This window comes from Mytilus edulis, chromosome 10 (assembly GCF_963676685.1).
Source record: "Mytilus edulis chromosome 10, xbMytEdul2.2, whole genome shotgun sequence".
Taxonomy (NCBI): Eukaryota; Metazoa; Mollusca; class Bivalvia; order Mytilida; family Mytilidae; genus Mytilus; species Mytilus edulis.
The window spans coordinates 17,666,830-17,688,110 of NC_092353.1; the positions used below are offsets into that span (position 1 = coordinate 17,666,830).

At 32.9% G+C, this 21,281-nt stretch overlaps 3 protein-coding genes across 4 annotated transcripts; all 3 read left to right on the top strand.

The window, feature by feature from the left end:
- The first annotated feature begins 455 nt into the window (after positions 1 to 455).
- On the top strand, positions 456 to 8,242 carry LOC139490514 (uncharacterized). The gene is made up of 5 exons (XM_071277299.1): positions 456 to 585; positions 3,328 to 3,609; positions 4,776 to 4,856; positions 5,115 to 5,234; positions 7,851 to 8,242. The coding sequence occupies exons 1-5, from the start codon at positions 534 to 536 to the stop codon at positions 8,024 to 8,026; spliced, it is 711 nt and encodes a 236-aa protein (XP_071133400.1). The 5' UTR covers positions 456 to 533; the 3' UTR covers positions 8,027 to 8,242.
- A 975-nt stretch (positions 8,243 to 9,217) lies between these two features.
- On the top strand, positions 9,218 to 13,787 carry LOC139490515 (uncharacterized). Its single transcript, XM_071277300.1, has 2 exons — positions 9,218 to 9,393; positions 12,253 to 13,787. The coding sequence occupies exon 2, from the start codon at positions 12,260 to 12,262 to the stop codon at positions 13,586 to 13,588; it is 1,329 nt and encodes a 442-aa protein (XP_071133401.1). The 5' UTR covers positions 9,218 to 9,393; positions 12,253 to 12,259; the 3' UTR covers positions 13,589 to 13,787.
- A 334-nt stretch (positions 13,788 to 14,121) lies between these two features.
- Positions 14,122 to 17,541, top strand: LOC139490516 (uncharacterized). Of its 2 annotated transcripts, none has more exons than XM_071277302.1 (2): positions 14,122 to 15,182; positions 16,078 to 17,541. In XM_071277302.1, exon 2 carries the CDS (start codon positions 16,388 to 16,390, stop codon positions 17,471 to 17,473), a length of 1,086 nt encoding a protein of 361 aa, XP_071133403.1. In that variant the 5' UTR covers positions 14,122 to 15,182; positions 16,078 to 16,387; the 3' UTR covers positions 17,474 to 17,541. The 2 variants fall into 2 exon arrangements, with proteins under 2 accessions (XP_071133403.1, XP_071133402.1); XM_071277301.1 differs by having other exon boundaries at positions 14,428 to 14,516; positions 16,237 to 17,541.
- Positions 17,542 to 21,281: the final 3,740 nt, after the last annotated feature.

The window sequence follows — 21,281 nt, forward strand, 5'->3', positions numbered from 1 at the left end:
AATAGTTGCTTTTACATTAATTAATTACATTATATACACAGAAAAACATTTGCCTAATGAAATAAAAACGTATAATTATTTTGTGTTTGATATTCCACTTTACCTCTGTTTTGTAATACATACATATTAGGTTAAATGTTTATTAATTATAGTATATGATTAAATTGTTACTAATATAGTTATCAAAGGTACAAGGATTATAATTTAGTACGCCATACGCGCGTTTCTTCTACATAAGACTCATCAATGACGCTCACATCAAATTAGTTATACAGCCAAACAAGTACAAAGTTGAAGATTAAATGTTTCCGTGTATAGATGTTCAAAATGTATGGTTAAGTCTTATCAATTGCGAAAATTAAGATGAAACCGATACTTGAATATTGTCAACTATATGTCTATATTTGAATGTGTACCATTTTCATACATAAGTATTTGGTCATATCAATTTAATTGAAATATAATTAGAATTTCCGTAAGGAAATAAATATTTTCTAATATATTGGATTGAAACTATAAGTTTAAAAAGTAAAATGTTGAATAATATTATCTTTGCATTTCTTACATGGCATATATCTTTTGGGAGTAAGTATTCTAATATAAGTTAAAATTTAAGACATATTAGGTTGAATGAATTCATACGGCTGTTCAGAATACCATATATTTTGATAATACGGTTGAATTGATTTTAATTACATTTTGTACCATGTTTTGGAAGACGTACATGTCTGTATCTTGGCATTGTACAATGTCATGCTTTTCTTTTACTGTTAAAGGCATCTTTATGCTAAATCCATCGGATGTTTTGTGTGCTGATTGATATTTTAGTCTTTGATGCATGCATTTTATAATTTGTAATTGGATTTGAACTAGATATAAGTTACTGCAAGTACTCTCAGAAGTTTTTTGTTGTTGTTGCTGGACTGAATAAATATCCTGGCACGTCATGTCTGTGTTTTGTTTAATGTATTTCTGCTTTATATCGATAGGATGAGGTAAGCCCTTTTCAACTGATTTTTATTGTTGATTCTATATCTTGAGCTGTACTGTTAAACCACAGCCCTAGATCATGCAAGGGTTTGTGCGTTCAAAACTAATTAAACCCCGCCACATTCTGTATGTGCCTGTCCCATGTCAGGAGCTTTTAATTGAGTGGTTGTGGTTTGTTGATGTATATCATATTTGTTTTTTCCTTAATTATTTTTTACATAAAGCAGACAGTTAGATAAAATTGAGAATGGAAATGCGGAATGTGTCAAAGAGACAACAACCCGACCAAATAAAAAACAACAGTAGAGGGTCACCAACAGGTCTTCAATGTAGCGAGAAATTCCCGCACCCAGAGGCGTCCTTCAGCTGGCCCCTAAACAAATATATACTAGTCCCGTGATAATGAACGCCATACTAATTTCCAAATTGTACACAAGAAACTAAAATTAAAATAATACAAGTTTAACAAAGACCAGAGGCTCCTGACTTGGGACAGGCGCAAACATGCGGCGGGGTTAAACATGTTTGTGAGATCCCAATCCTCCCCCTATACCTCTAACCAATGTAGAAAAGTAAACGCATAACAATACGCACATTAAAATTCAGTTCAAGAGAAGTCCGAGTCTGATGTCAGAAGATGTAACCAAAGAAAATAAACAAAATGACAATAATACATAGCAGTTAACTGACATTTTAAGATGTCTCGAATGAATTGCTTTTCATTTGTCATTGCGAGGCCTTTTAAATCTGATTATGGAGTATGTCTTTTGCTCATTGCTGAACGCGATATAGTGACCTATAGTTATATATTTCTATGTATTTTGGTCTCTTGTAGAGAGTTGTCTCATCGACAATCATACAAAATCTTCTTAGTTTTTTATGTATTTGAATTTGTTCGTATGAGATACCTCACTATATATTTTATTGTCAAAATAAAGGCAACAGTAGTAAACCGGTGTTCAATTGGGAGAAAACAAATCCGGATTACAAACTAAACACATCGAATATAGGAGGCGAACAAAAGAACAACCGGAACACTCAACTGAAACAAAACAAAAAACGCCAACATACATATAAACGAATTATTTTATTACAAATGCCATATTCCTAACTTGGTACATGACATTGTAAGAAACAATGGTGGGTTGGATCTGGTTTAATTCCTAGCCAGACCTCCTGCTTCATGACAATGTTATATATTGCTAAAATAACAACACTTAGTACGGGAGAAAAACCACAAACACATGCAAAAACATTCATCACAGAGCAACTCGCACACAAATAATATAATAGTCTATACAACATGCAAACAGCCGAATGACAACGAACATATTCCATCAACGATAGACACCACAGGATATCAAAACAGTGACGCGCTTACGTTACTAACATGCAATCTGGAAAAAATTGAAAACAACACGTTTAATAATTGCTTGCGTCCGAAAGGCTTCTCTGGATTTACCTTCATCAGGAACGCTCAAAGCCAAACATGTGAAATCCGAAGATGTATAAGTATAATCACAAAAATACTGAGCTCAGAGGAAAATCAAATCGGAAAGTCCTTAATCACAGGGCAAAATCAAATGACAAAACACATCAAAAACGAATGGACAAGATCTGTCATATTCCTGACTTGGTACAGGCATTTTCAAATGTAGAAAAAGGTGGAATAAAACCTGGTTTTATAGCGCTAAACCTCTCATTTTGTACGACAGTCTCATCAAATTCCGTTATATTTACAATGATGCGTAAACTAAACAGACATAATAAATAAAATAGTCTAATAAGTACCGAAACCGTTGAAGAGCTATATGTCTAACATACCTAAAAATAATAGCCAAATTCATCTAAAGCCAACTTTGCCTCAGGGAGTTGAAACCTTAGTCTCTTAATAATTTCAAAATTTATAAACGGACAATTTTAGTAAAGTTTGTTAAATTATGACAGTACCGAGGTACTGACTACTGAGCTGATGATACCCTCAGGGACTGATAGTCCACCAGCAGAGGTATCGACCCAGTGATGTAAAAAATTGAAAACAACACGTTTAATAATTTCTTGCGTCCGAAGCGCTTTTCTGGATCTACCTTAATCAGGAACGCTCTGGAACTTTATACAATTATTTTATAATACTCGTCCGAACACTTTCATGACAATGATGGTGTTGAAAGTCAAGTTTTGAATTATTTGTAGTTTACTTTTTTTTTTTTTAAATATAATTGTAAAATAATTAACAAAACCTAACCCAAAATATTCATCAAAACCAAATTTCTGTAAAGAAGAAAAGACATTGAATAGAAACATTTACAAAGTGAACCAAACTATAATGTTTTACAGCTCAACACATACGGACATTATGTAATGGACGATATGAAACTTTGGGATGTGAGCCAAATTTTATCTACATAACTGATGTTTTCTATGGACGAGACACCAGTTTAATATGTCAGCCAGGAAGTCATTCATATTGTTCATCTAACAAAACAGAAAATATTATACGACAAAAATGTGATGGAAAATCTGTGTGTTACGTCTCTGTTTACCCTGGAGTTCTACAAGGCAGTAATTGTAGATACGCTAATCCTTATCTTCGAATACATTATAAATGTGGAAAGTCTGGTAAGTAACATGTTTTATACTGCTGTTGTAACTTTGTTATTTTTCGATGTAAAATAAAGATAGATATGATTTAATTAAGGAATGACTGTAATATCTTTTCTGTCTATGAAGAAATAACATAAAAAATTTGATGCACACTGAATAACACGCGTAGCGGGTTATTTAACAGTGTACACCACATTTGTTTTATGTTATTTCGAATAGACAGAAAAAATATTACAGTCATTTCTTATAATTTAATTCTAAATTCCATTTTAAACCGTAGAAAACCATGAAAAAAAACGTTGATGACGTCACGGTCACATGACTAAATTATGTCTATGGGCTCATAACAAAATAACGTCAACCAATCAGAAGATGCGTTACATCCAAAATTAAATTATCATGCCTTAAACCAAAACAAAAAAAGAAACAAAACAAAACAATAGAAATAACAACAGAAACAAACAAAAGTGCAGACTACTTGGTTCATGACACCATCCAGGAGGACAACTCTAACACCATTGGCTGTTAAGAACTCAGCATATAGACCAGGATTACAATTTTATATTTCTGACGCGCGTTTTGTCTACAAAAATATCATCAGTGACGTTCTAATAAAAAAAAGTTAAAGAAGAAACAAAGAACAAAATGAGTATCCAGGACCCAAAATTCTAAAACGTTTTTGTCAAATACTGCTAAGATATCTGTTCCGGGGGTAGAATGTTCTTTATCGTTTGAAAAATTCTTAGTTTGGTAAACAGTTAATGTATAATAATGGTCATGTCATTAATAATTTGTATCATCATAGACCTGCTGACTACTGGGATGCAGGTGATATTCTCGGGGATGAAGCCTTAACCATTATAAATGTTATCATCCATTGCTCGTTATCTAAAAATGCGATGTATCTTATTTAAAAAGCTACGCAAAACATTACAACTTTTAAGACCCCTGCAATGTATCATTGGCAGAATCTAATATGATAAGGTATACTTTTATATCACAACAGTATGTTTTACTGAAAAGTTGTTAGAGAAGTGGAAGTGACGTTAAAAATTTAAAACAACACGTTTAATAATTCTATGCGTCCGAATAAGAACATTTAAATGAGATAAAGATAGAATATAACACTTTCGCAAGTTTTTCAATTTTTTATAGACTAAACATCCTATGTTTCTTTGTAGAGGTTTTTGTTACTACTTCATCTGCTTCAGATGGTAACACGAGTAAAACAGATGCCACCTCAATTAATGTTGCAGTCACAGGTACATAATTATGCATATACATGTACATATTTACATTCTATTACATATACATTTGACATACTGTTTTTGAATTGTGAGTTAAACTTAGTTTGGCTTATATATAAGTTGATGGTTTTTGTATTATTTTTATAATGAAATTTTAGATTTAGTTCATGCTTTTATATTGATGAATTGTTTTATTCATCATGAATGTTTCATACAGAACATTTTGAAAAGTCTGAACACTACCTTTAGCTTGCTTTCTTCTTAAACCAATAGGTCACATAAACACAACAGGAGATGGGATGGTAGATGGGATGGTAGATGGAATAGTAGATGGGGTGGTAGATGGGATGGTAGATGGGATGGTAGATGGGATGACTATGCAAGGTATAAAAGGTCAGTAGATTGAAGCTTACTATGTCGGTAATTTAGAGACAGTTTAACTTACGCGTCAAACGTTAACACTACTTTTAACGCCGTTTCCATTCACATTGGTAACGTCATCATATCTTCTGTTAACGTTTTTCTATTGTAATGTATCATGTTACTATATTGAGTTGAGATTATACGATCAAACGAACCAGACGTTGTTTTACTGCCTGTCCAGACTTTCAGTTAACCCAGCCGTCACATAATATATTAAAGACCGGTTGTGTACATCAAGATAAAACATTGCAGTTGTTTGTTCCAGCAATACTATCGATGTAACATATGTACAATAATAGTTATTAAAGGTACCAGTCTTATAATTTGATACACCAGACGATCGTTATGTCTACATAAGACTCATCAGTGACGCTCGGATCAAAATAGTGATAAAGTCGAACAAAAACAAAGTTGAAGAGCATTGCGGACACCGAATTCCAAAAAGTTGTGCAAAATACGGGTGAATAATCTATGAATAGGATGAGAAAATCCTTAAGTTAGTATTCAAATAGAATTAACAAAAAAACAAGGATTTCTCATTTTGTATTTGTTCACTTTTTACGTTTAAATGGATAACCCATGGAAATAAAATGGACAAACTAATAGATGGTACAAAACTTTTGATCTTCAACGTGACGTAGTTTAATTTTTCTCGTGCATAAAGCCATTCATCATGAAAATAAGAAAAATTATGTGATATGATAAACAATTAAAAATAAACTAGACAAAACATTTACTGAATTTAATCATCGGTATGGGAACGTCATTCGTAAATATAAATCAACAAGCAGACATCTTATACTTTCAGGTATTTCACATCCAATTTTTATGGTAATATTCTTTACAAAACACAAATATGTTGGCATTCATTTCAAAAGCTAACCAAACCTTTATACAGACTTATTCAAAAGCGATATAGTTTCGATGTCAGGTCATTAAGAATGGCATATTTTGGTATCAATACAAATTCACTCATTGGGTCTCTGCATCGAAAATAAACACTTTTGTCCTAAAACCAGTTGTTGACATGCTACACTTTATTTTCTCTCAAATATGCTACAAAACTCCTAACGGGAGGGACGGTGCTTGTTTTTCGTTTGATAAAGACATAATCTTTCAGTTAGTTTAATTGAGGTCTGGAGCTGGCATGTCAGTAACTGCTCGTAGTCCTTTGATTATTCATTTATCATTGTCATTTGTTTAGTTTCTTTTGTTACCTATTCTGACATCAGACTCGGACCTTTTTAACTGTGTTTTACTGTGCATATTTCTGTGTGATTTGTTATTCTACATTGATAAAAGGTATAGGGGAAGGGTTAAGATCTCACAAATCCTGTTTAATCCCGCCGCATTTTGGCTCCTGTCCGTGGCCTTCGTTAGTCCTGTATGCTTTTTAATTTGAGTGCATTTATATGTTTCGGATTTTTGTATGACGTCCGTTTACACTGAACCTGTACACATTATGATATAGGGGCCAGCTGAGGCCCAACTCCGGTGCGGGAATTTCTCTCCTCGTTGATTACGTTTTGGTGGGCTTCAGCTGTTTATCTGATCTTTGGTCGGGTTGTTGTTCCGTTGAGATATTCCCCATTTCCATTCGTAATTTTGAATTTGCTCTTATTCTACTATTGGGTACTATGATATGTTTTCGCTTGCACAATTGGACAAATAAGAATGAAATACAAAATGTATATTACTTATCTTACTTTGGGAACAATTTACATTGGGTAAATCTAAGATCAGATTTAAAACAGAAGAATCATTTAATTATCAATGATACGACTTCACAAGAGACCATAATACACAGAAATCAATAACTTAAAGCCACTGAACGGCTTTCAACAACGAACAAAGCCCCGACCGCAAAGTCAGTTTTGATCAATGTAAAACAGTTAAAACGAGAAAACTAACGGACTAATTTCCGTACAAAATAATGAACAAAAACAAATATGTAACACAGCCACAAACAACAATCACTGAATTTATAGGCTCCTGACATGGGACATGCACATACATACCGAATGTGGAAGGGTAAAACATATAAGTGGGCGCCAAATCCTTCCTTAATCCTGGGACAATTGGGTAACAGACCAATGCAAGAACTGTACAAAACAATGAACAAACAACGCATATGGTCAACAGCAACGAACAACAACCACTCAATAACAAGATCCTGACTTGGGACAGGCAGATACAGAATGTGGCGGGTTAAACATGTTAGCGGGCGCTCAATCCTCTAATAAGCCAGGACAGTGGTGTAGCAGTAAGAGCACACTATAAAAATTAGTTGAAAAAGGCTTAACTCATCAGATGTATACACATAGGAATACATCTAATAAAAACACAGAATGGACGTAGCCGGGTACATCCCAACAACAAAAAGACAACAATTGCACATCTGGGAGTACTCGCAGTAACTGAAAGCGTGTTCAAAGCCAATATAAACTAAGAAAATAAAATCATGCATCTAAATCAAGTTTGTGTACCCGGTTCGATAACATTAATTACTTGCATTAATGTTTAACCTTTTTTTGGTAATTTATCTTGGTTCGTTGAACAATTTTTTATTTCAATTTATTTTCGCAGGTGAAACATCGGAAACAAATAGTATATCCATATATTTCAAAATATCCATGGTGAGTTGTGGAGCTGTTTTCATAATTCTGATTGCAATTGCCGTCTTCCTCTTTGCACCATGTCGTAAAAGGAAACAAGCAAAAAAGAAAGAATCGAAGATGGCAGAAAAAGATTTATGGATATGAAACAACTGAACAATTTCTTAGAAAACCTTATATTCCATGTACTTTAGACGACATGAGTATAAGAGTTCAATTTACTCATACAAATACGAAAATTGTTTTGATTCGGTTTACATACATAACAATACATACATAAGGTCTTGAGAGCTTTTAACCGAATATGAATAACATGTATATTATATTTATAACACCTATGCTTGAATAAATACTGTACCACTAGTTGTTCTCTACCTGATATATGTGCAATGTCTAAGGAAAGACAACACCTGCTTAAATGTTGATATCTCTTTTAAACACATCAAAGTATAATGGTTCATATATTATATGATCCCTTAGACAAGCTCGAAGAAGATTGTTTACGGATTTTTGTTAACGGATGAATATAAATTTTAAAATGCTTTAATTTTGTTATGTGTAACAATTTTTTTTTACATTTGAGTCGATAGTAACAATGCGTGACATTCCATAAAGATAAAAACCAAAACAAAGCATTTGGCCATGACAAAACATTAATATGAGATGGACCACATGGTTTAAAGACTACATGTCTTTTGTAGCTTTTGGTTAAATTACATATCAATTTGATTTTTTTTCTCTTCCAATAATTGAATATTTCTTGTAAGCTTTTTAATGTTTTACGTTATTACTTTACATATTCATAGTGGCTTTACATTGAAAAAGATAATATGAAAACTCAAGTTGTCTTTCCTTAAATAGACATTTTCTTTCTGAATACGTTTTTTTTTAATTGAAATTCGTGTCATGTTTGTTGTATAATTTTGGCTGCTGTCTCCCAATTAATATCATGTTTAATAGTTATCAAAGTTACAAAGCTTCTAATCTAATAAGCTAGACGCGCGTTTCGTCTTCTTAAGACTCATCTGTGACGCTCAGATCAAACAAGTACAAAGTCGAAGAACATAAAAATGTGCCAAATACGGCTAAGGTAAGCAATGCCTGGGATAAGAAATTCCTTAGTATTTTGTCAAATTCATACTTTGTAAACAGGAAATTTATAAAATGACCATATAATACATTGAAAATGATTCCCCATTTCTTTTTTAAAACCAATGTATTTGTAAATATTCAAATGTAGACAAGAGTAAATGCAGAAATGTCAATGGAATTCTACAAAATCTACACGTTGTTGCTTTTTCATTGACGTTTATCTCGATTCTACTTTTAAAAATAGGAAAACAAATGAGCTCTTAAGAAATGTCATTTACTTTATACATGTAATGTACAAACATGTATATACATAAAACATGACCTCAGTAAGTTTGTAATTTCCGTTTAAGAAAATTTGTATCGAAATTTAGTTTTTGATAAGAAAACTAGTCACAAACAGCTTCCTTTAATCGTTGCTAGAGGTAAGTGTTTTAAGTTGAGAAACTTGTTTAATGCGTTTTTGCATTTCATGTGGCTCACTTGCTCAGCTTTACATACATTGTAGTCACGTTTTGTTATTTAAAGCAAGCTTGAACACAATTAAAACAACAAGTTAGTTGATAATAAACCTTTGATGCTGACGTAAGAAAAAAGCTTTTCTAGACACCTTCATCAATAACGTTCCCGCTAAAGCAATGGTAACTGGACCGGCGAGGAATCGTGTCGATAACAATTCAAGAATATGCATATTTTATTACTTGACTGATGTATTTGAAAGAAACATCTGATCACATGACCCATACCTGAGGGTGTAAATTCAGGTTGAAATGATAGAAAATATAGGGTTAAAAATATAAAAAATAAGGAAAAATAAACCAACAAATTGAAGAGTAGAGAATAGTGAGGAGATGAAATATAAAAAGGAAATAATGAATAAAAGTTAAAATGTTTGAGATGAATGGCCTTAAACATTTAAGAATACAGAAATAAAGGACCCCCTACCATGACCCTCACACCATAATTTCTATACCGAAATACTGTAAAATTAAAATTGTATCTTCTGGTGTTAAACATATGTTGAAGGCCAAATATTTTATTCATACAAACTTTAAAACACATTTTAAAACACATAACATACGAATCCCCCCTTATCCGCCCCCAAAAAACAAAACAAAAGACAAAAAAAAAAGATTGGCAACTGTGTTGTTTATTTTAATTGTGTATTAAAAGGGGAAATAATTTCAAACATATGTCTTGGATTTCACCTCCTCAACTTTACTAAACGTGACCGCGTACATCCAACACAACCAGTTTTTTCTGATTGGGTTCCATTAATACATCCCCAAGAACTAGAAATTAAAGAAACAGCAGACAAGTCTTTGACATACACCATCAACTCAGTACCAGAGTCTATGACAAACGAGACGATTTTGATTATGAAATTATCAAGTTCCCCCACCTTTGTAGCAATATACTAACTTCATTGGAACATTGGATATACATTTCCAAATTGGTTCGGCATACAAGAGCTTGTAGCTCGTACTTAGACATAGTAAAACTTCAACAGTGTCTGAGCAGAAAATTGACGAACCACGGTCCGGGGATATGTCAATGAGCGGCTCGTCCTTTTTCTAAAAACAATTCATCGGAAATTACCAAGACCTATCAATTTCACAAATAATACACGATGGTCTTGATGTATAGACTCCGGGTTTTGACGTTGTTTATCGTCTGAACAACGTGTTATATTATTCTTTTATTTGTTTTTATAATATTACTTTTACTGTTTAGTGTGTTTTTTTGTGATATCCATTAGACGTGACTGTGTTCTTATTTGTAGCATTTTAATTTGTTTTTATATTGATTAAGATTATAACACTATGTTGACTACTGTACCACTATTTTTTACATTTTTACCTATTATCTTTGTTTGATTGGTTCACACATAGTTGTCAATGTTCTGAAATTTGAAACGACTGTCATACAAGTGAGAGGTTTAGATAGCTATAATACCACGTTTAATCCACCATTTTCTACAAAAGAAAATGCCTGTTCTAAATCAGGAAAATGACAGTTGTTATCTATTCGTTCCATGTGTTTGAGCTTTTGATTTTGCCATTTGATAAAGGACTTTCCAGTTTGAATTTTCCTCGGAGTTCAGTATTATTTTTGCTTTAACGTTGATTGCCATAACAGAGTATCCTTGCTATATCTTAAAAATCTGTAATATGCTTGCAAATGAAAAAACTAACACTTTATGTGCAAGTGAATAAGTTCTTATTTGCAATTGAAGAGACTGTTCGATAGGATTTTCATTGTAACAGTGACCGTTAAGCCTGGACCATTTAATTTTCTTAATTTGTATTTGGGAGAGGATTGCTTGGTTTTTATTTCAAGCCAGATTTTTTACCACGCAAACCAAGCAAGAGTATTTGTTGACAACGTCATACATGTCACACTTGACAAGATGAGGAATATACTGCATAGTCCATTTTTTTTAACCAAATAGGACCCCACCCACCCAGAAAATCAGATTGGCCGCGCCTTTTGATAAATAAACATTTTATTAATGTGTTTAATGTAGATCATAAGTATAGACTTTTTGAGACAGAATTTTCTTATTATTTGCAAGAAAAGAAGATTTTACTATGCTTTTTTCAAAAATATGTTTTAAAGTATGGGTCACCGTGTTATTTTTCAAGCTATGAGTCGTTGAAAATTGCCTGAATTTGGTTAGTTCGTTCATGAAAAAGAAACACGTTTGTGTGCAAAAAAAAAATTCTATGAGATAGAATTTTGAAATAAATTGAGAAGCAAGGTTTTATTAAACGTTTACAAAAATAAAAAAAGGGTGTCACCGTACTTGTTTTCTTGTAAAAATATTAAAACAATTCCCTATTAGTCCTGTATAATTTTTTTACTAAAAGAGTTATCTCCCCTTAAATGACTCATTTGGGGAAAAATGATTCTAAAAAAAGAAAAGAAAAGATATTTGTTTAAATATGTTTGCATTATACAATAAATCTCCAAGTTTTCTTTATACAAATAAACAGTCTAACCATTAAATCTCAAATCTGTCTCCAAATTTGAAGATTTGGGCAAATAACTAGACGGATTTCGTACTGTGATTGTACAATCCAAGATGGAGGTATACCATGAATCTACCTTAATTTGATCATTGCCAAAACATTCAAAGACCTTCTCCAAAGACATCTATCCTGTAAGAAAGGACAGTTGAAAAATTTAAATTCAAATGTTTGTATTTTATTTGTTTTTATCTTTCAAAAGATACCTTTTGCTTTCAAATTGATGAGATATGTGTTTCTATAATGTCTTAACAGGTTAAAAATGAATTGGGATGAATCAGAACAGCTTGGTGACCCGGAAGACGCAATTACCACTGCAGATAATGTATCTAGAACGATAAAAGTACAGGATGTGATTACCATGGAAATGCCAATCAAACAACAAGTAACCGTTCAGTTACCGCATGCAGCAACAATTGAACTGGGTCCATCTGTGGGTCTGACGAAGACTGTCACTATAGAGCCCAGTCCGGCTTTGGGACTGACGAAATCCTATTCTTCAACTATTGAGACAGGTCCAACTCTAGGAATGTCGTTACCCCAGTCCGCTTCTGTTGATAATGCTCCGATTGCAAACTTAACGTTACCTTCATCGGATAGTCAGAGCAATCCACCTGAGTCACCGAAAGATGTTGTGTTTAAACGAGTGAAGAATCCGAAATTTGTAGAAGGCGTCAAGGTAATAGGAACAATTGTATACCCTGGTTTTAACGTGTTGCATGTCGGTGTCTCTCCAATAAACGGAACAAAAGCTTGGATATATGGCTGTAAAAAGTTTAATTTAGTAGACATAGAAAAGGGTGAAATAATAAATAGTTATACTCCTTCTGTAATATTTTCTGATCTATTTTCTGTCGATGAAAATAATGTTATTGTTGAGGAGCTGATGGGAAAAAGTTTAATGAAAATACATATCAAAGAAGACGGAAGCATGGATGTGGAACCTTTAATTAAAACCTCAGTTTCAAAACGAGGCAATGCAGATAGCAATACGGAAGAAATACTTAAACATTCTATCTCTAAATCGGGATATTCTTTAACCTGTATCATGCAAAAGCGAACTTGTTGTTGTTTTTGTTGTTTTTGTTGTTTTCCCAAACGAGTTTTGATGATAAAGCGTCATGATGCAAACGGGCAATTAATAATGCAAAGAAAGCTACAAAAAGACGGTAAAAACATATTTGAATATTCGGTTGACTCCATGAAGATAAATGGGAACGGGGATGTCTGCGTAGCTGGATCAAACAGCAGTGAAGATTCAACAAAGGGATATAATTTTCTAGCAGTTTTTACTGAACAAATAAAGTTCCGATTTTTTTATCCGAAAGGATTGCGTACTAGCGCTAAAACTGGATTGTATGATATTGCAACAGATCCTAATTGCAACATTCTTCTTGGATACTGCAGTGAAATTGACATAATAGATTGTAACGGTGTTTTTCTTTGTTCTCTGAAAGCAAGTTTTGGAATTGATGGAGAATCGCGGCTACTTTCAGTAGACCACGAAGGCAAGGCATGGATATGCACTGAGACTGGCCGGGTAGTTGTTATAGAATATGCTACATGGGAAATTACTGAAATGAAAAAATAAGCGATTTAACGTTATTTTAACAATTTCTTCGTTAAAGTATAATTACCTTGTTACTGGATTTTTTTGTTTGTTTGTCTTAGCAATAATATAATGATTCGCGAATGTATATGAAGTGTCCTTATATACCCGTCGTCAATTCACCGATCAAGACAACAGAAGAGAGTTTATCCTATATTTATTAAAATAGTTTAACCATGCATATGTTATTGTGTTTTTCACAATATGGATATTCTTTATTTTTTGTACTGTAACAAGTAAATCACAAAAATACTGAACTCTGATGAAAGTTCAAAAAGGAAATTCCCTAATAAAATGGCAAAATCAAAAGCTCAAATACATCAAATACATCAAACGAATGGATAACAGCTGTCAAGTTCCTGACTTGGTACAGGTATTTTCTTATGTTAAAGCGCACATGTTTTTGTTTTTCTTTTCAACGAGTTGTAGTAATAAAACACGATGATGCCAATCTTTCAATAACACACTTAGAATATTTTCTATTTAGCTGAAAGAAAAAAAAACATGTAGTATTCTTTTTTCAACTTGTAGTTATATTTTTTTTCACTTATCTGATTTTTATGCACATATTCATATCGATGTATTATTTATTACTAATTCATCATATAAATTTTTGTTTGTTGTGGTGCAAAGTGGCACGATTAAGTTTGTATTAAATTTGTTTAATAATTTGAACAACATGTAAATCTGGAATCAATACAGGCTCTTCAAAATTACAATGTTATTTTTTTTAAACAATAAAAACAAGCTACATTTACTTACAGATTATGACACATTGTCGGAAATATGTCCTTCCTATTAATTTGTCGTTTGAAAAACTTGTAAATTGCAAAAACAAATCTGCCTCATTTTCATTTTTTACATTTTGATAAATGTATTTGTATAGATGAACAGGGCCTACGTTGAACAGGTAAATAGATACCGAAATATTGTGATAATTTACATGTAACACAATGGCTATGTATCTTCACATATAAACATGACGTATATTTGTGCTTTATATTGTTTCACTTCTTCGTTTAATTTTTGGTTATTGACATAGAGGAAACGCTTTAATTGATAGAATTTTAGATTGTTGGAAAAATTTAACATCCTTATTAAAGTTAAGAGTAAATCAGACCAACAAAAACAAAAACAAAAGATCAACACGGCAACAATGTTTGGCACATATTATAGTTCGCTCGGATGCATGTTTTTAAATAACCATAATATATATATTGGAGCCATGAAATGAAAGACAAAATTTCAGAGCAACAAATTCAAAAACTTAAAACAAAAGAAGCCAAAAAAACAAAGACATTAAGCTGTATTCCCAACAGTTGACACGTAACTGTTAAATTAATCACTCGACATGACAACAAATTAATTCCACTGATATTAAAAAAAGATCTGAGCCATCGCCAAAATCTAGAGTACAAATACATTTCTAGTACACTCATTTGTAAACTACAAAACAATACAAAAGAGTCATTTAAACTATGATATTAGAATCGAAGTTTAGACATCTTGCAGATGGTACTTTCGAATACTGGAGCCAATCCGTCAACAAAAGCACAAATCCTTTAGTAGTATATACATAAAATTGAGAAAGGAAATGGTGAATATGTCAAAGCGACAACCACCCGACCATAGAGCAAACAACAGCCGAAGACAACCAATGGGTCTTCAATGTAGCGAGAATTCCCGCACCCGTAGGTGTCCTTCAGCTGGCCCCTAAAATATGCATAATAGTACAGTGATAATGGACGTCATACTAAACTCCGAATTATACACAAGAAACTAAAATTTAAAATCATACAAGACTAACAAAGGCCAGAGGCTCCTGACTTGGGACAGGCGCAAAATTGCGGCGGGGTTAAACATGTTTATGAGATCTCAACCCTCCCCCTATACCTCTAGCCAATGTAGAAAAGTAAAAGAATAACAATACGCACATTAAAATTCAGTTCAAGAGAAGTCCGAGTCCGATGTCAAAAGATGTAACAAAAGAAAATAAATAAAATGACAATAATACATAAATAACAACAGACTACTAGCAGTTAACTGACATGCCAGCTCCAGACCTCAATTAAACTGACTGAAAGATTATGTCTTCATCATATGAATATCAGGTACAATCCCTCCCGTTAGGGGTTTAGTATCATACTATCATAAAATATATGAGAAGAACATAACCCGTGTCATGCCATCAACTGTATTTTTAGAAATAAATGTGTTTAGTTCCGATGCAAAGACCCTATCAGTGAATCAATGTTAAAGCCAAAATATGCAATCTTTAATGACCTGACAACAGTATCGTAACTATATCCCCTTTTAATAAGTCTATTTAAAGGTTTTGTTAGTTTCTGAGGAGAATACTGACATTTTTGTGCTTTATAAAGAATATTTCCATAAAATTTTGGATGTGAAATACCTGAACGTATAAGATGTCTGCATGTTGAGTTATATTTACGAATTATTTCCTTATATACATGTATATTTATTATACTATGTCACTGCACTCAACACTCAATTTTGGGAGTTTTGGGATCATATCTTCAGTGATATTGTCATTAATTAAACAATGGGGAGGCCAAATAATTTAAAACAAATTGAATTGTACTAACATATTCCATATCATTACCTTGTAGGCTCATGACTTTTAATTCAAATGGCTTGGTTCAGATCACTTCTCACAAAAGGTTACAGTGATATTATTCCAAACAGGCAAATTTGAAGAATAAACAGTCAAGTGACGGAAAGTGCTAATATATCACGAAAAAAACAACACATTAACCCAACATGGATAAGCCATTCGTCACCTCATCTCCGTCAATAGATGATCAACACAAAACATCTCTTGAATTCTCTTCCAGATCAGGAGTTATTCTTAAAACTGATGACACTGGGTCTGTTCGGATAAGACAAGAGTCCTCTCTGGATAATGATGTAGAAATCAAAACAACTATTTCATGCAAATTAGATTTTCACGATATTTCTGGAATTTCAATTGTAAGTCCAACAAAAGCATGGATTCATAATCCTCAAAGATTGAGACTAATTGACATTGAGACTGGTCGAATCATTCGATCTTTTAAAACAGACATTATACTTCGCTATGTAAATGCCTTGAGTGATACTGCCATACTGTTTTTGTCGAGCAATGAAATTTTGAGGTTAAACATAAATGATGACCAAACATGTAATTTTCGAACGCTATTGGATGTTTCCGAAGGTGATAATGAAAGAACTCAGAAAAAACTAAATGTTTTCACGGTCTCACCATCAGGCGAATTATATGTTTGCCTTACTAACCAGTGGGCATGCGCATGTTTTTCCGGAGAATTTTCTAGCATTGAACGATTTAGCATGGACGCAAAGCTTCTCCAAAAAGGTAAAATTAGAAATAAAAGAAACAATGTAATATGTAATGCGTATGCTATAGTAGTGAACAGTCACGGCTATATTTGTATTGCCGGAGAAAAATTTGAAAGAGATGGTGAAGTTTGCGTGGTAATTCTTGATTCGCAATTTCGTTTCCACTCTTTTTACGATATCAATACTTTTATTCAAGAACATATTCCGTCAACACTTGCCACAGATATGAATGATAATTTCCTAGTTGTACACACATTTAAGGACAGGGTTAGACCATGGGATGACCCCCACTGGAGAGCTAAGAAAAGACAAGATATAACTTTTGTGTCCGTAATTGATGAAAATGGTCAATTCTTATTTCACCCACCGATAGAAGAGGTTCCAATGAACGGTATCGTAAAGATTTGTACGTTAGACACAAGTGGTAAAACATGGATGATAAGTGACACAGGTGAAATCATTATTTCTGTGTTTGAGCGCTTGGCAAAAAGAGTTGAAGAAGAAGAATAACAAAAGTTTGCCGTCTTATGGAGGACATGGATTATAAGTTTATATCATTGAAGAATATATGTTTTCTAGTTTGAGTTTTGTTAATGTTTTCCTAAATGTCCTATCTGCTTTTTCATAAACTATGTACTTACCTGGCACAATTTTATCCTTTGCATTCTATAACCATGTCCTTTTTTTGAAGTACGGAACCTCGTAAATACTAATTCAAGAATAGTTCATTAAAATACAATATACTTAAAAGAATGGTTGTATTCAATTTTAACCATTTTAATTTATCCTCACGTAACTTATGTTATAGAAGATTGTTCATATGACGAGGTTGTCGTCTAGACAATAAGAAATACATATTTGTAAACAATTATAAAAAAGCTCCAATGTTAACAGTTTGAAAAAAACCAGTTAAGGATAGACCACCTTTCAAATACATGTAACTGATAACAAGAATGTTAGTAATGTAGAATTACAAATTTAACAATATAGGTCTCATATATGGACTTCAACCTAGAAAACCGGCGTTGTACAATCCAGTCAAGACAACTCACAATACATTGCCACCATAAAAGAGGGACGAAATATACCAGAGGGACAGTCAAACTCATAAATCGAAAATAAACTGACAGCGCCATGGCTAAAAATGAAAAAGACAAACAGACAAACAATAGTACACATGACACAACATAGACAACTAAAGAATAAGCAACATGAACCCCACCAAAAACTAGGGGTGATCTCAGGTACTACGGAAGGGTAAGTAGATCCTGCTGAACATGTGGCATTCATGAAAGGGAAGGGGATTGTAGCTACGACGTAAGAAACATCCTATATCATCTGTGAAACGGTTATCCCATAACGGTCAACCAACTCGTGATGGCGTCCGTAAAATTTACTCTTGGTTTAATAGCTTCCTTGTGAGCAGCAGCCCTATATCAAGAAAATCATGAAAGCACGGGAATATCGCATCAATTAGGAGATAGATACCCCGTATGCAGGTGCTGCTGGAATGTTGCTTCTTAGAAACGATGGCTCAAATTCTCTAAGGCGAAGTTGACCTTATTTAAATGTGGAATTTTTAGAATCCTGTTTGATTATATAGATTCATACATTTCTACGTTTTCAATCACGGGTTTCAAATGTGACGTATTTTTGTGCTTTTTTTTACAATTTCAAATGTGATGTCACTTTTTGCGATGAGGCTTTGACTAACTCGGGTGTGTATTTTTTTGTGTTGGAATATATTGGTGTATGTAATGTATCCGGGTTTTTTTCTTTTATTTAATTAGTTAATACTTCAGTTTTATCATGTATATCTATTATATACTAGTAGTAATTTTATAAAATTTACTGTTTACAAAAGTATAAATTATTCTAAATAATAAGGATGTTCTTATCCCAAGCAGAAACCCCTAGCCGTATTGGGCACATTATTTTTGACCTTTCAGTCCTCAGTGCTGTTCAACTTTGTACATGTTTTGGCTTTCGAACTTTTTTATCTGGGCGTCACTCGTTAGTCTTGTGTGGACGAAACGCACTTCTGGCGTATTAAATTTTAAACCTGATGCCTTTTGTTAGCTGTTATTTGTGTGTTTCTTTGTCCAATATGTTCTCCTATTTATTTGTATTGTAGTCCAGTAATGTTATGTCGTCATTTTAATGTTATGTTTAACTTTGCTATAAAAGCGGGATGTTTTGTGGCAAAACCAGGTTCTCTTTAAAAAAAAAATGTCCTGTTCCAAGTCAGGAATATGGCCATTGTTATACTATAGTTCGTTTCTGTGTGTGTTACATTTTAACGCTGTTTATGTTGTGTCGGTTGTTTCCTCTTATATTTGAGTGAGAATTCAGATTACTATAAGTCGTGTCACGATACTTTTCTATCCCAAATTTATGTATTTAGTTTTGATGTTATATTTGTTATTCTCATCGGTTTATGTCTAATGCATAGTTCGTTTTTTTGTGTTACATTTTAATGTTGTGTCGTTGTTCTCCTCTTATATTTAATGCGTTTCCCTCAGTTTTAGCTTGTAACCCGGATTTTTTTTCTTCATTTTTCTATCGATTTATGAGTTTCGAACAGCGGTATACTACTGCTGCCTGTATTTGGTCGTTCCCGTTGAAGTAAAATCCTGAATACCACTTCACACATAGATTTTGAAGTGATTATTCATTTCAATATCGTAGACTGGAAGATGTTAATATGATGCGTGAAAAATTCTCACAATACAAACCCAACATAGAACCTTAATCGAGACTCCAGGGTTAAACTTTTACCAAAATAATGATAATAATAATTCATTTTATTATTGTGTCACATATTGATTGACATACATATAATACAGTAGCATTAAAAAAAACACAAAACAATCAATACCAAGTAATATTATTTTGGCTTAAAAGACACATTGCACACAATATATACCTGTTTTTTGAATTTTCAACGATGCTTTGAAACACTATAAATCTAAAATCTTTACCGTATATCGATTCGTTTTCTCTAAACAGAGGAACATTATCTTAGCTAATTTTTAGACTTCTTAAGAGGCTCCTGTATTAATCCTGCCACATACGAATAAAGAAACAAAGCGGTGATAAGAGCTGTTCTCATACTATTGCTGAATATTTTTTCATTTTTTTTTTAAACAATCGCAATTCTAACATAACAATTATGATATGAATAAAATAATAAATCGTCTTGATGATAAAAGCTCAATCGAAATATAATCCAAATTCTGAGACGTGCATCTCAAAGTATCAATATTTGTTATTCTATTCATTAAACGAGATACTTGTACATGTTGTTAAATAAAAAAGAATATGTGGTATGATTGTCAATGAGACAACTCTCCACAAGACCAAAATGACACAGAAATTAACAACTATAGGTCACCATACGGCCAGAAACAATGAGCAAAGCCTATACCGCATAGTCAGCTATAAAAACCCGAAATGACAATGTAAAACTATTCAAACTAGAAAACAAACGGCCTTATTTATATTAAAAATGAACGAAAAACAATTATGTAAAACATAAACAAACGGCAACCACTGAATTACAGACTCCTGACTTGAGACAGACACATACATACCTAATGTGGCGGGGTTAACATGTTAGCGGGATTCCAACCCTCCCCCTAACCTGGGACAGTGGTATAACAGTACAACATAAGAACAAACTATAAAAATCAGTTGAAGAAGGCTTAACTCATCAGATGGACAAAATACAAATGGACGTGGCCGGGTACTTGTACATCACAACAACAAAACGACACTAGGAACAGATCTGACAATACTCGCAGTTAACTGACAGCTAGTTCAAAGCCACTAACAACTTATAAAAAAAATCATGCATCTAAGACTAAATTGTTTTCTGATGTTTAAGTAGAACCATTACTTTATCATGTTTATAGGACCGTTTTATTCCTTATGGATTGGTTTTTATTTGAAAACTTTGTAAGAGGAAAAATCACAAAAATACTAAGCTCTGAGGAAAATTCAAAAAGAAAAATAACGGCAACAGTAGTATGCCGCTGTTCGAAACTCATAAATCGATTAAGAAAAAACAAATCCGGGTTACAAACTAAAACTGAGGGAAACGCATCAAATATAACAGGAGAACAACGACACAACAGAAACTCAACATTAAAATGTAACACACACAGAAACGAACTATAATATCACAATGGCCATTTTCTTGACTTGGTACAGGACATTTTAAGAAATAAAATGGTGGGTTGAATCTGGTTTTGTGGCATGCCAAACCTTTCGCTTTTATGACAATGTTAAATATGACATTAAAATGACAACATTACAT

Coding starts and splice junctions, on each gene's coding strand:
- LOC139490514 (XM_071277299.1), top strand. CDS start 534: ATGTTGAATAATATTATCTTTGCATTTCTTACATGGCATATATCTTTT. Junction 3,610..4,775: donor TTATAAATGTGGAAAGTCTG/GTAAGTAACATG, acceptor GTTTCTTTGTAG/AGGTTTTTGTTACTACTTCA. Junction 5,235..7,850: donor GACTATGCAAGGTATAAAAG/GTCAGTAGATTG, acceptor TTATTTTCGCAG/GTGAAACATCGGAAACAAAT.
- LOC139490515 (XM_071277300.1), top strand. CDS start 12,260: ATGAATTGGGATGAATCAGAACAGCTTGGTGACCCGGAAGACGCAATT.
- LOC139490516 (XM_071277302.1), top strand. CDS start 16,388: ATGGATAAGCCATTCGTCACCTCATCTCCGTCAATAGATGATCAACAC.